The sequence below is a fragment of the Rhea americana genome, unplaced genomic scaffold, assembly GCF_003343005.1.
Source record: "Rhea americana isolate MKP2758 unplaced genomic scaffold, rheAme1 scaffold_0, whole genome shotgun sequence".
Taxonomy (NCBI): Eukaryota; Metazoa; Chordata; class Aves; order Rheiformes; family Rheidae; genus Rhea; species Rhea americana.
The window spans coordinates 5676001-5689853 of NW_028185037.1; the positions used below are offsets into that span (position 1 = coordinate 5676001).

Consider the following 13853-nt stretch of genomic DNA (forward strand, 5'->3'; position numbering starts at 1 on the left):
AAAGCATTTGAATATATAGCTTTATACTGAATATGAAGCTAGTTATTCTATATCAAAGGGCATTATTCAGTAAATATAGCTGGTATTAACTTTGCTCTCTCTCTCYCCCCCCTCTTTCAGTCTGCCTGAGTCACACCAAGATTACACAAAAAAATTTGTAACAAAAGTGACAAGAAAGTATAAAAAGTATTATTAACTGGGTTAAGATTAAGAAACAACAAAATTAGAACACAATATGACTGATACTAAAATTATGAATCTTCAARGTAGTTTATGTTGGTCTTATTTTCCCTACCTCTTAAGAAATTTTGAATTTTCTTAAAAATTAACTTTTTTCAGAGCTGTGACATTTAAATGGCAGACTGTATGAGACTGCGCACATATTACTGGGTTGTACAGCAAATAGGAATTCCATTCTTTTCACTTCCACTTTTTGCTATCTTTGCTTTAATGAAAATGAAACCTAATTCCATTGTTGTGGCCACCCACAATTTCTAATGATGACCACCTCCTTGGTTTAGCCTAGAACGTTAACACTGCTTGAAAAACTGACACATACAGTTGCCACCAATCCACATTTACAAATGGTCATGTCCACAATAAAAAAAATACCTTTTTGTAAGAAGAAAATCAGGGACACCTTCCTCTCAAATAAAAATGTATCCATTTGTTTAGGCTTAAGCAAGTGTGAGGGAGATTTACAAAGGTCATTCTCCTGCAACAACTGGTCAGAAATGTAGTGCAAAGGAGTCTTTTAAACTTGAGTCAGCTTACCTACTGGAAATTCTACAGGTGCCCAAGAAGTCTTTTGTTCCTTCTCCCCTCCCTTTTTTTTAAAGCATTTGATAAAGATCTATCTAAGACTTCAAAGCTCATCTTAAGGACCCTACAATGGCTCAGAACTGTATGGATGACAGTCTATGATTCCTCCACAATATTTATCAAGCACACAATTAAGACTACTTACATTCTGGAACTTCCTAAATGGCACAAACTGGACAATGTCTCTGACAGCTGGTTCTCCTGATGAGGACCGAAGAACTCCATTGTCACCATCCAGAAACTCCATGGCATCGAAGTCTGCTCCTCCAACACCAACAATGATAATGGACATGGGCAATTTTGAAGCATTAACTATAGCAGTTCGTGTCTGATCAAGATCTGTTATTACACCATCCGTTATGATCAGAAGTATAAAATATTGCTGTCAAACCAATAAACACTGTGTTACAACAAAGAAATAAACAAGATAACATGTAGGCAACATTAAACAAACTTTCAAGAAAGTCATTTCTAAAAATCTTCCAAAAGCAATTACTCTTACCCTTCTTCTCTCTTACAAATCCCCAAAACAAATCAACAGTTAATTCATCTTCCCAGTATTTGCTCTAGGAAGAAAGCAGTTTATTGAGGTTTTGAACAAAACACATCTATGAAAATAATTTTTCTTGCCTAGTCTGTCAGACCAGAAGTCATACCCCTCACTTCATTCAGTTAGGAACAGAAGAACAAAATAGTGCTACCAAGCARAATGAGACAGGCCTTCATTTATTCACTGCATTTCTAAAATACTGAATATAGATTAAAATGCATCTTTTTGCACTGAAATAGAGCATGATCACTTTCACACCACTGGAACCATTCAGGTTTCTTCCAAAAATAGTKTTTAACCCAGGTAGCGTGGACAATTATGGCTCTGATATGCGGGGAAGGTTTTCAATGGAAATACAAAGCTCTGTATACAGACAGATAGCTAATTGTTTCCCATTTTGAAATTGTCTGTTCAAATTCTTTTAATCATGCATATTAGTTGCTTTCTGAAGTTAATTGGCAAGGCATCTGAAATCACCTTGCAGTATTCTGGTAACTTAGTCAAGCTGCTTTGTAGTATTTTGGTAACTTAGTCAAGCTGCTTCTACCCTACTGCCAGAGCTTCTAAAAGTTTGCCTCTGTTCTGGATTGGAACAAATATCAACAAACCTGGAGTACAAAATTCAGAAAATATCAAATATTTTGTGAATTTCTTGTCTTCTTTCACTTGGTTCATTTCAGATGATTACTAGGCAACATGGATTTAAGTTTCACTGGTACTCCCAGTATCCTTAGAAGCCTTCCACTTCAGTACTTTGCTTCCCCTACCCCCATCCAAAATAATTATTTTTCCTCTTCTTCTCCTGCACRCAAGTACCACCTTTGCTCATTTCTTCCTACCACACCATTCCCTCACTCTAGCAAGAATGACTGCAAAGTAACCCTGACCAAGAGGCTGTGATCAGCAGCATGATAACACAYGTCATGTTGGACTTATTTCTCTCCTCCTATATCTCTATCTCCAGTATTGAAAAACAAGATCAAAACATCTACGATACACATTAAATGGCAAGGCAGCAAAATTTCTTCAATATTCCCATTCAGGYAGAAAAAAAAATCCTTTTTGTGGGTGTAATATGCCTAGCAAAAAGGACAGAAGATTTCTGCTACTGTCCTAATATAAATATTGTTTACAGTTACTAGCTAGGTGCAGGGTCCTGCACCTAGGGAAAAATAACCCCAGGCACCAGTACAAGCTGGGGGCTGACCTGGAGAGCAGCTCTGCAGAGAAGGACCTGGGAGTGCTAGTGGATGACAGACTGACCAGGAGCCAGCAATGTGCCCTTGTGGTCAAGAAGGCCAATGGTATCCTGGGGTGCGCTGGGAAGACTGTTGCCAGCAGGTCGAGGGAGGTGATCCTGCCCCTCTACTCAGCCCTGGGGAGGCCTCATCTTGAGCACTGTGTCCCGTTATGGGCTCCCCAGCACAAGACATGGAGCTACTGGAGAGAGTCCAGCATAGGGCTACGAAGATGATCAGAGGGCTGGAGCTCCTGCCCTATGAGGAACGGCTGCGAGAGCTGGGCCTSTTCARCCTGGGGAAGAGAAGACTGAGGGGGGATCTGATCAATGTGTACAAGTACCYGAAGGGAGGGTGTCAAGGGGACGKGGACAAACTCGTTTCAGTTGCCCCTGTGTGACAGGACAAGAGGCAATGGGCAGAAATTGAAGCACAGGAAGTTCTGCCTGAACGTGAGAGGGAATTTCTTGACTGAGAGAGTGACGGAGCMCTGGCACAKGTTGCCCAGAGAGGTTGTGGAGTCTCCTTCTCTGAAGRTATTCAAATCCTGCCTGGATGCAACCCTGCCTACGATGCCCTAGGTGACCCTGCTGAGCAGGGAGGTTRGACTAGATGATCTCCAGAGGTCCCYTCCAACCTTACTGATTCTGTGATTCTACCGTTAGGACTACTAAGGAAAARCCTTACAGACTTCTCTGTGAATAAAAATCCACAGCTCTTTTCCAAATTGTTCTCCACAAGTACTTTAATATGTAAAAACTGCTAACTTTATTTCCAGTTTTCTTTGATATRTAAGAGAGAAATCCTTGCTGTGCTGAATGATTAAGGGCATATATTGGTTTAKGTTTCTTAAACCTGTATGGATTACTATTCAAGTGCTTAGGTAGTCAAAACTTGGTCTTCAAATTTGCTAATTCTTCATGTGATTAGCAACTCACATATGTGATTTGTAGTTGGGAAGAAGTTATAATGAATGCAAATGTATACAGCACACAGTTTTATAGTAAGGACAGTTCAATATATCAAAAACACACACACTATGGTAAAGAACTTACAGATGCTGTTTGCTGCTGTGTAGCTGCAGCAGCAAATCTTGCCACATGATTTATAATTGGAGAAAAATTGGTTGGCCCATATAACCTCACTTGAGGAAGACAAGCTCGATAYGCATCAACAATGCCTTGGATTCCTAGGGAACACAAACAAGTTCATCTTAATTTTTCATATTAAAATTATCAGTGAAGTAGAATGAAGTGGTATGTCAACATGAGAGAACTGTTCCCAGCTTACCTGTACTATGCCCTAGCTGTTCAAATCGTTTCTTTCATGAATCATTAGAGAGACCAAATACTACTTCTAATAACAAAGGTATTTGATAAAGGACACGATTAAACTCCTTATCTATTTAATTAGATCAATATGTCAATATGCTTCGCAATTCACCTTTCAAATATTTTTATCCCCTCACACCTATAGTCTAATAGGTTATATACTTTTTTCCAACATAAATTAGTATCATTAATATCATTTGAGAGTTGTGTTAGTGATGCCAGGAACACACAGGTATCCATTGCCTCGTATCATTTTAGAAAAAGTTAATTTTGAGACTTACCATTACAGAATGGGTTTGATGGGTTAAAATTTAATGGGAACTCATGTGACACCTGTCAATACATGAAAGACAATTAGGTCGGTACATACAATCTCCTCCTGAAGTAATGCTTTTAATTATCTGATGTAATGCATTTACATATTCCATTACCTGAAAGGAAGGAGGAACCTGTGCACCAAATCCAAAGGCTGGGAACATTTTATCTCTAAGAAAAGCAATTTAAAAGAAAATAAAGTGAGTGCTTTGCTTTAAAAGTTATCRTAGTTCAGTAAATTGAGCTAATCAGTGCCTATCATTAAAAACGGTGTTTATTAAGAACTAAGAAGGAAAATTAAGYGCAAATTTCCTTCTGTAAACATGTCTAGGACCAAAAAAAGTCTTTCAACACCAAATCAACAAGAATTCAAATCTTTATTTAAATTAATGTGCTGTATACATCACAGATTAAAAGCCCTGCTTGTCTGCTGTTAAACACAAGTAGAACAGTGATTATGAAGCCCTTCATTCAGGTCAAAAGCTTTCATTTTGACACTTTTGTTGGTATCTTCCAAACTGTGGCCTATTTTAAAAAGTCACCACAAAACCATACATGCATTTAAAAAACAACAAATTAAAACTTACGTATCATAGTCTTGAATGACCATTCCTACCGACCAAATGGCTGTTAGGTATTCATTAACTCCATTAGGGCTGAGGTAATGCAGAGAGTCTGGGGAACGAGGATCTCCATTGGAGCCTGTAAAATCTATCCCCACCTATCAAATGCAATGTTTATTCCAAATTGTTGTTAGAGGTGAAACCATGCTTCTAATCTCAGGCAGAATTAAAGTGAAAGCCAAGAAAGTGTTAAAAACTCTGTTTACTGGAATACAAAAAAATCTAGCAGGCACAATACTTAAATGTAGGTTTCTTGGAATATTAACGTTTTTGCAACAATGCCACTACAAAAATATCAAAAGCTGTACATCCCTCAGAAGCCGTGGAATGACYTTCATCTTTCAACTATTCATCAGATTTGGCAGCTCTTCAATAGCTATGAAGTTAATGTCATTCTGTTTTTACCATACACACCTTCAGACTCATAAGATTAGCCAGACACCATAGAATAGTTTTTTCTCTGATCTCAAGAGATCATTTTCTCTGGGTCAATAACAAAGCACACTGCTAAGGTGAAGAAACGTTACTTGTGCCACATTAGGTTTATGAATTAAATAACTTCAGGGACAGATCCCATATCATGGCTTCTGTGTATTGCTTTCATTATGCAAAGGGCCTTGAAAACCACCATCAAGTTTGAAAGAGAAATCTTAGGCACGGAAAAAAAATTATGAAAAGGAAACATAAAATAAATCTAATCACCGGAGAATTGTAAATTTCTCCTTGGTCTCCACCTACACAGCTCAGCCAGTTCCTACTAAACATTACTATAGGCTCAGAGCTTTGTACTAAGGGCAAAAAAATAATTTTTCGGAAACAAACTGGATGGACTCTGGAAAAATGGCTCCCCCTCTTTCCTCCCATGTTACAGAACAAAAGATATAGTAATCAGATAAAGAGCACAGCTCATCAACAGCATATTTCAGCTTGCTCCAAAAATTTAAAAGCTGCTTTGTATAAATATATATAGTAATATATAATTAACTTACTGTGAAATTCAGCTGGCACCCACCCATGATATAGTCAAGGAATGTGCATTCTACTATGATCTAAAAATAAAAATTAAAGACAGGAATTAACCTTTTTTCAGAGAGGAGAAAAATAGGCGTTATTGGAACAACTCTTGAGGTCTCAGATGTACTGTCATTACATCAATGCACAGCACTGGTTTTACTCTCTAGGTTTTACCCCTCCACCACTGCAGTGAGGGTATTTACAGTGTATGCATCATACACATAACTCATCAGAATCAGGACTTCAGCAAAATTACAGGCAGATAACAAAGTAGCTCCAAAAACATCATCATTTTTAACACAATATATTAAGACAGACTTAACAGATTATAACTCACTATACTATAGCGAGTTTGGAAATTCAGTGGTTCCAAGAATGGCCTTAAAATTGGTAAGCAACTTTTGCCATATGAATAGCAACTTCAAGGAAGTGGGAGGACAGTGGGAGATAGAGACACTGTTTTAACTGTCAAATATTAATCTGTCTCCTTATACAAATCAGGGCTATTAAATGTTCTTTATGTCTGTAACTTGCAGACGTTTTACAGTTGCAGACATTTTGAGGGTGAAGGCATACTAGATCAGAGCTTTTTCACCGGAACACTTATAAACAGTCATACTAGAATATATTACTGACCTCACAGTGCTTAATGCTCACAATGCCAGAGTTTTTATAGCTTTTTTTCTTCTGTCTTTTCTTTTCATTTATGCATTCAAATTCAACCTATGTGAATGCAAAAAAGAYAAAAACACAATAAATATCATTTATGCAATGCATTCAGAAATTCTTTGTTCTAGGATTGATACTTTTGTCTGGTATTAAAAGTGCAGTTTATTACACTGTCAAAAAAGTTAATTCAGTAAACTCAAAATCAGAAAGGAAAAAAATYATCAGAGCAGAGAAAAATGTTAATCCTCTCTCTACCAGAAGCTTACAAAAAGTTTTATTCAGACAAGTGTATTTCAACCAGATGAAGAAATTCTGTACCATTTTCTTTCCGAGGATTGTGCTAAAAACTTTCTCTTTTGTAAAGGCAGAGTGATTCAGCTAAACCAACAGAACTCCAAGCAGCAGTGGCAGTAACAAATAAAATAAAAGGTACATATCAAAGTCTTCCAAAATCAGTTATTCAGCTTCATAAACTAAACCAGCACCTTAATCTAAATTTGGGATCAAGAGCTAGCTAGGGCCTGTAACAAAGTACTGCTACCACGCAGTTATGATGGCATGTTATTTGTATGTAAATAGTTCAAAGAGGAATTCCAGATGCACCTTCTAGCTTGGAGTCAGAAAAAGGCCCTACTTTGTTTTACGTTAAAGTAAGATTAAAAAAGCAATCTTGCCATTAATCTCAAGAGCAAAAAGGCACAGAACATACCAATAAGGTTAACATCTGAGAAGTCCGTATGTTTCTTCCTTGCCCTTCTAAAAGAACTGAATGAATTTCCTGGATATTTTACTACCTAATCAGCATCGCTTCCATTTCATGGAAGTTGTCTTTCAGTAACTTTTTCCATACTATAACAATTGCTCAGGTTCTCAATAATATTGGCCACAAATATGTAGCAAACACATACAATTTTTCAAGTAAATTTCATAATCCTTTGATGGGAACTTAAAGCCTGGGGAAAATAAATACTTCCTAAAAGGAAAGAGAACAAAAATTCTCAGTAATTCTCCAGAAGCTTCCCATTCACTTCAGTCTTACAAGTAGATCAACATCCTGAGGACACAGAGTCATACCCATGCTCACCTCAAGTAACTTCAGAGAAGCTGTGCCGAACTTCCCATAGGGGTAGCAGAAGTCAGAATTGTGGGAGTAACTAGAGATCACCCTTGCAGCCTATGAAGTCAAACTCTAACTTGCACTGGAAACATTTTAAAGACATTATCAAATGACTTGGATCATGTGGAATTACAGAATAGTTCCCTTTAAAAGTAGAAGAATTCTGCAGCACATTATTTATCTGTGTTATTGCACATCTTTGCTCCATCCTACTGACACAGCTGAAGGTTACTTTGAACAGGTACAGCTACGATTCTCATGGAAACTTTCTTAAAGCATTTCGAAAACCAGCACATGAAGATTATAACTTAAAAAACATTTTCTTTAAATTCACAAGACACATCACCTATTATGAGATCTCTAGGGGAAATGAAAACAGGCATTTGCATTCCCAGGGAGTCTTTATACATCAGGCTTTGCACTGCACAGGTACTTACAGTTGTGGTTCTAACAAAAAACATCTGTGCTGGAAAATATGAATGTACAGAATTCTGCCAGGGTTTATTCAGTTTATGATACTAATGATTTAGTACAAATACAAACTAAGCATTCAAGATCTTATAAAACTACACGCAGGCACTCGATATATCCCACTATTCATAATGCGTGAACAATTTTTCAAATTTTACAGAATTAAAGGAAAAGATCATGAAATATTTAAGCAGTATATAAGTCCATAAAATAGAGATTTTTTGTTGAAGTTGCTATGCTGTCTTTCACTCTTGTAAATCTAAGTCCTTTTAATTAAAAAGTTTGCAAATTGTTAATGATTGAAAAAACACAATAATTTTACTTTAAGAGCCATCTAATGTAACACATCAAGTGGATTTCTGTGCAGTGGTAGCTAAATCTTGAAGTTTTTCGTATTCACTGAAGTACGCATTATAGTCGATGAGTGCTGCACTTGAAATAAGGATTAAGTAAAATCTGACAGAAGTACTACAAGCTTTGTCCTTTTAACTGCAGTGAAATTTGTACTGCATTCTTTATTCTGCTGATTTGTGTTTTCTGATTTCTGTATTTTTATAAATCTGTGCAATTTATTTGGGCTGAAGTTGGGTATTTACACATGTAACACTGAAAACTAACCAAGATCTTAACCTTAGGATAATGAATTCATAATGTAAATACCAAGTCTACCTCAACTATATTAGCATTTTAAGTTGTAGCCTAACACAACTTAGGTACTGGCAAACCCAGTGACGCAAGTTTTGCTCCAAAATGAGAAAGACAACGTAATAAAAACACATAAGCAGCTCAGACTATGCAAGACTTACAGGTGAGGACCGAGATGCTTCCTTCAGTTTTGACATTGTGGTTTGAAAACTTCCTATGAGATCATGAGACCCATCACCATCATAATCATAGCACTCTACCTAAAACGAACCATTATTCAGTGTTAGGAACAGCAACACCCCTATCAAAGTAATAAATATCAAAATGTCATTTTTAAGGCATTTTACAAACCTAAATATACACAGTACTCCTGAATCTCTTACACTGTGGAGTTTCCCATGTGCTACAGGCTTAGAGTGATACAAGCATCCAAAAGGCCAGCAATTTGGTAAAAGTCAATCTACCCAGTTTCAGATTGGATCTTCCACTGAAATCCAGGGGAGCTGCGAATACTCAGCAGTGCACAGGACAAGGTCTCATTCAGGTAGGTAACATCAATTCTGCTGAAACGCATGAGGTGCGGGAGGGGAGGGGGAGAGCGTAGGGAATCTGTCTCTAGGTCTTTTATTGTCATTAGGGATTACRAGACTTGATTTTTCAGAAGTATGAAAAACATTTAACTAGACATGAAATCAGACATAAGATTTTCTTAAGATTAGCAAATTTAAACAGCCTCTATGAGCCACTCTTCATAGATCAGAATGCGTTAACTAAAACAACTCTCTTCCTATATTCAACGTTCAATACTAAGGTTTTACTATTCAGCCAATTCATCTTTAAACATCCCAGCTCGCCAAAGGAGGAAGAAAAAGTTTAAAATAGAAATGCGCCCCAATTACCCTTCTGAGTAAAAATTTGTGCATTTAACTACACTAGAATATACTACTTCTTTATTTTATTTCACTTTAGTATGACAGACATGCTGGTTAACTTACTTTAATTAATCAAATCACAGAAAAAAATTAAAATAATAACAATCATAAGTCAAGGTAGGAATTCCCCATTATTTGGAATCAAAACTAAGTCTTAAGAAAATTTTTCTTGAGTATATATGACATGAACTGAACAGCTCTCTTCATGTCCTTTTTTCCACTCTGAAGAAAATTATACTATATTCAAGAAAAATAGTTTGTATTGCTTGCCCATTTCATTTAGGAATAATATAGTAAAATGAATAACTGCAACATACTGGAGCGTCTAAGGGAAACTAGGTTTCTGGAAAGAAACAGTAATGATGAAGTATACAGTATGTGTACCCAGTTCTACTCTGTGGGAAACATGCCTCTAAATGTTGCAGTGGGCACTGCTTCTACAATATCTTGAATACACTAATAAATATATAAAATGCAACCACATGCACAGATTATCAACTTAAATCGCATACAAGCAGCCACAGTACCAAAAGATTTGATGAACATGCCAGATATGATGTAAATTCTTTCAAATGCTGTAAAGTAAGCCAATCAGACACTCAGCTGAGTGCTTCAGTACCAGAAATTCAAAATTGAAGATATTTCCTGAACCAAGAGCAGTATTTGTTCAAAATTAGCAGTTATTTATTTTTCTGGTTTTTYTGAAGGGTCAAAATTTGTCTTGCTTGATATATTTGATCCATCTAACCCAATACACATTTCCAATATTGCATTTCAAATATTTAGTCCAGGCAAGACAAAAATATTCCTCTTTTTTTTCCCACATATGTTCTCTTGGACAGGCAAAAACACAAGGGAATGTGATAAAATTGCATGTATGCTTTCCTCAAAAGAACTATGCATGCTTSCTCCAGGAGACACTCACATTTTCAGCACACAAAAACTTCACTGACTCACTGCAAGCACACAAGAAATGTAGATATAAATTCAGAAGACATAGTATTATCTTGGTTTGTGTATTGCTCTGCATACACAAACTAAGCCATTTGATGGTGAAAAGCAACTCATTAGGGAAAAGCCAGTAAGTGTTTTTACTTACTATGAAAAATAACCCATTTCGTACGCCACTGTGTGCATATAAACGTGTTAAAGCACTGTTTATCTGTTCAACAGTATTATAATATAACTTAATTTACATTTTAATGTTGAAGTGATAGTTCCCAGATTTCAAAGTTAAGATATGCCAGAAGCTGTAACTCAGCCTACTGCCTGCAAGCCCACAACTACCAGTAAAATCAGATTTCCTCTGGAAATAAATGCTTCTGAGGTAGGATTCCAAAGAACTGACATGATTAAAAGCCTAGACTATCTGGTCAGGTACTATGATTTTGTTTTGGATGACAGTAGAATTGAAAATCACTCAATTTTAACAGAATTATTTTAATCAAAGATCTATAGTTRACATGTTTCTTTACTAAAAAGAAAAAATATGTCCACAATATATGGAGAAGCAAGAGCTGTCCCAGCTATTTTGGGGAAAAGAGAAAGAAAGGAACAAAGAAGTAAAAGGAACAGAAGCAGTAAGGGCAGCAGCTTCTGAGGTTCTGGGTTTGTGAAGTTGTTCATTACTCTGCTCTGTAATTATGTATTTTAATCTATACAGGTGCTTGTGACACCCACATTCCTGTGGCTATTAAGCATTTTCCATGACTGCCTCAAGCCACACAACTAATATCTGTCACATGCAGCTCATGCTCTCATTTGTCCTTTCACAGAGGAATAACAGTTAGTGTAGTGGTTGTTTAGCTTTAATTCCATTCCTAAACTAAAGGAATTCCTGAACAAAATCATTGAAAAGAAACACAATTATTTCAAGGTAAGATTCGAAATACAGGTGTTAGAGACTAGCCCCAGTAAAACTATCACACCACAGATCTGCTTGATCCTCAGTTTTATCTGAGTAGCAAAGTTAATGGTGTACCCTTATTTAAGATCTTTTGAGAAAGGTAAATAGCTTGAGTAGATGGTCCTCGGTCTCTATATAGTCTTTCCAGGCCAACAGAACAGAACAAAACGGTTCAAGGGGCTCTTAAGGGAAAACATTTTGTTTTTGGGGATCTGGGCTATGAACAGAAGGGCTCTGTCTTCCTTTCTGCCTGCTTTTGAAAGTATTCTGAGCTAGATGTTTGAGAAGGAAGCCTGCCAATTGCATACAGAAGATTTCTTGACAGAAACTGCTGCTGACTCAGTCAGAACTTGAGACCTAAGCTTTCCTATCAAACCCACTTTACATCCCAGTTGCTTGAGCCAGTGTTCTACTGAATCACGTAGGGTCTAATTCTCAGGAGGCTCAGGATCCCAAGGGCACAGAGGAACCTCTGTTTCAGAACAGCCTCGGTCAACATCACAGCCTTCAACCCTAACATGACTCATTCATAGGCTAGAAAAAAACCATAGGTCAAATTTACAGGACTTAAAGCATACAGAACTGAGTGGAAAACGCTATATTCCAGGAATTCAGCCCAGGCTGCTTGTTAGCTGCTGTGAATAGACAGATCCAAGCTCTAAGAGCAGCATTTCCAGATGACTGCAATACTCTGATATAAGCAAGGTGCCCTCACAGTTTAAGAGATGGCCAAGAGAAAGTCTTATCTGACTGAGAAATGGGCACAGACTTTCGTCCTTTTTGAGCCTTTTCCRTAAAAATATCCAGATTTCCAGATTTCTCTCCAGAGCTCAATAAAAAGAGAAAGAAAAAAGAAAACATGATTGGCAAGTAAGGAGGAAGGAGTTCTCTGATCCTGAGATGATGAAGTTCTTGATTCTTGCCGTATAGGGGATAAAACCTACCTTCTGGCCCCACTGTTCGGGAAGAGGAACAAGAGAAAGAGGAAGTAAAGATCTAGGCCCATAAAGATACTTAGATTCCAGATTTCAGCTCAGGTGCCTAAAGACTTGAGAGTAAATAGCTTCACATAGACAAATAAATATGCTACTTAGAAAACAGTTGCATTTTGACATGCTTTTCTGAACAGAAAGATATTACATGAACAGAGAGTGAGGCAGGGGCTTGCCTTCTGTTTAAAATGAGTATCTGTCAAGTATCAGCGAAAGATACCTTACTATGAACCTTCTAAACAAGTTCATATTGCCATGTGTTTAATCTTCACTGCTTAAAAGGTAATGCTTCACTTCAAGTGTAAGTGTGCTTCATTCTAGAAGATTCATGATTCATATTATCATTAATTTTCTCCTGTGGTATGCAGCAACCAGGAGCATCACACAAATTTTAYTCTATCATTCATGGCTAAATTAACTGGAGCTTATTGCACCGCTGTTGCAAGAGGCTGAAAGATGATCAGCAGCTGCAACACGTGTTCAGGAGATAGTTAAAGACTAAACAAGCAAATACATTGTAATGTGTGACAGGCAAGCAAAGAAAAAAACAAGCAAGAATAAAAAGGGATGTTAAACAYATTTAACACATGATCTACATCTGTCAGTTCTGGTAGTGTATTTCCATTCGTGTTACCTACCGCAYCAGTAACAAGATGTTACAAGATTCATAAAACAGAAAAAAGTATATTCTAATCTTTACCACGTATCTTTCACGATACAGTTCAAACAACACTGGTTGATGCAACATTAAAACTGTATATCTAAATAAGAAACTGACCTGGAAGCTTCAAAACTATTTATGTTGAACTGTTTTCTCAGACTTTTAAAGACCAACTTTTACAGCATCACAAATTGGAGATAATTTTTTTTTCCAAGGCGTGCCTACATTTTTGTGAATTTCAAATACATAATAAAGAGGGGAAAAAAACCTCTCAATATAATTTGAAACAAAAAGAAATAACTAAAATAACACATTTATTASATTTTCTATTTTTTTGAATATATCCATAAGATTAGACGCATTTCTTATACATTACCTTGATTGACTTATCCATGTCACTGTAACACAGAGAATTGAGAGAGATTTTGAATGGCCTCCAAACCGGATTCAAGTTGTTTTTAATAACCTATAAAAAAAGTCAAAATGGTACTATTCACAAGAGTGAAAAATCATCACCATAACTTGTCCTACCTTCATGCCATGATTTTCATAAGCAAAAAYTGTTGA

General features: G+C 36.7%; 1 protein-coding gene across 1 annotated transcript in view; it reads right to left on the reverse strand.

The window, feature by feature from the left end:
* The window catches only part of CPNE3 (copine 3), a 34153-nt gene that overhangs the window by 5849 nt on the left and 14451 nt on the right, over nt 1–13853 (reverse strand). The window contains exons 7-15 of the mRNA XM_085308668.1: nt 13663–13752; nt 8957–9055; nt 6530–6616; nt 5869–5928; nt 4844–4977; nt 4373–4427; nt 4223–4274; nt 3666–3799; nt 968–1204 (exon numbers count right to left, since the gene is read on the reverse strand). Coding sequence (XP_085164794.1) covers nt 968–1204; nt 3666–3799; nt 4223–4274; nt 4373–4427; nt 4844–4977; nt 5869–5928; nt 6530–6616; nt 8957–9055; nt 13663–13752 — 948 coding nt within the window. The remainder of the gene's footprint in view (nt 1–967; nt 1205–3665; nt 3800–4222; nt 4275–4372; nt 4428–4843; nt 4978–5868; nt 5929–6529; nt 6617–8956; nt 9056–13662; nt 13753–13853) is intronic.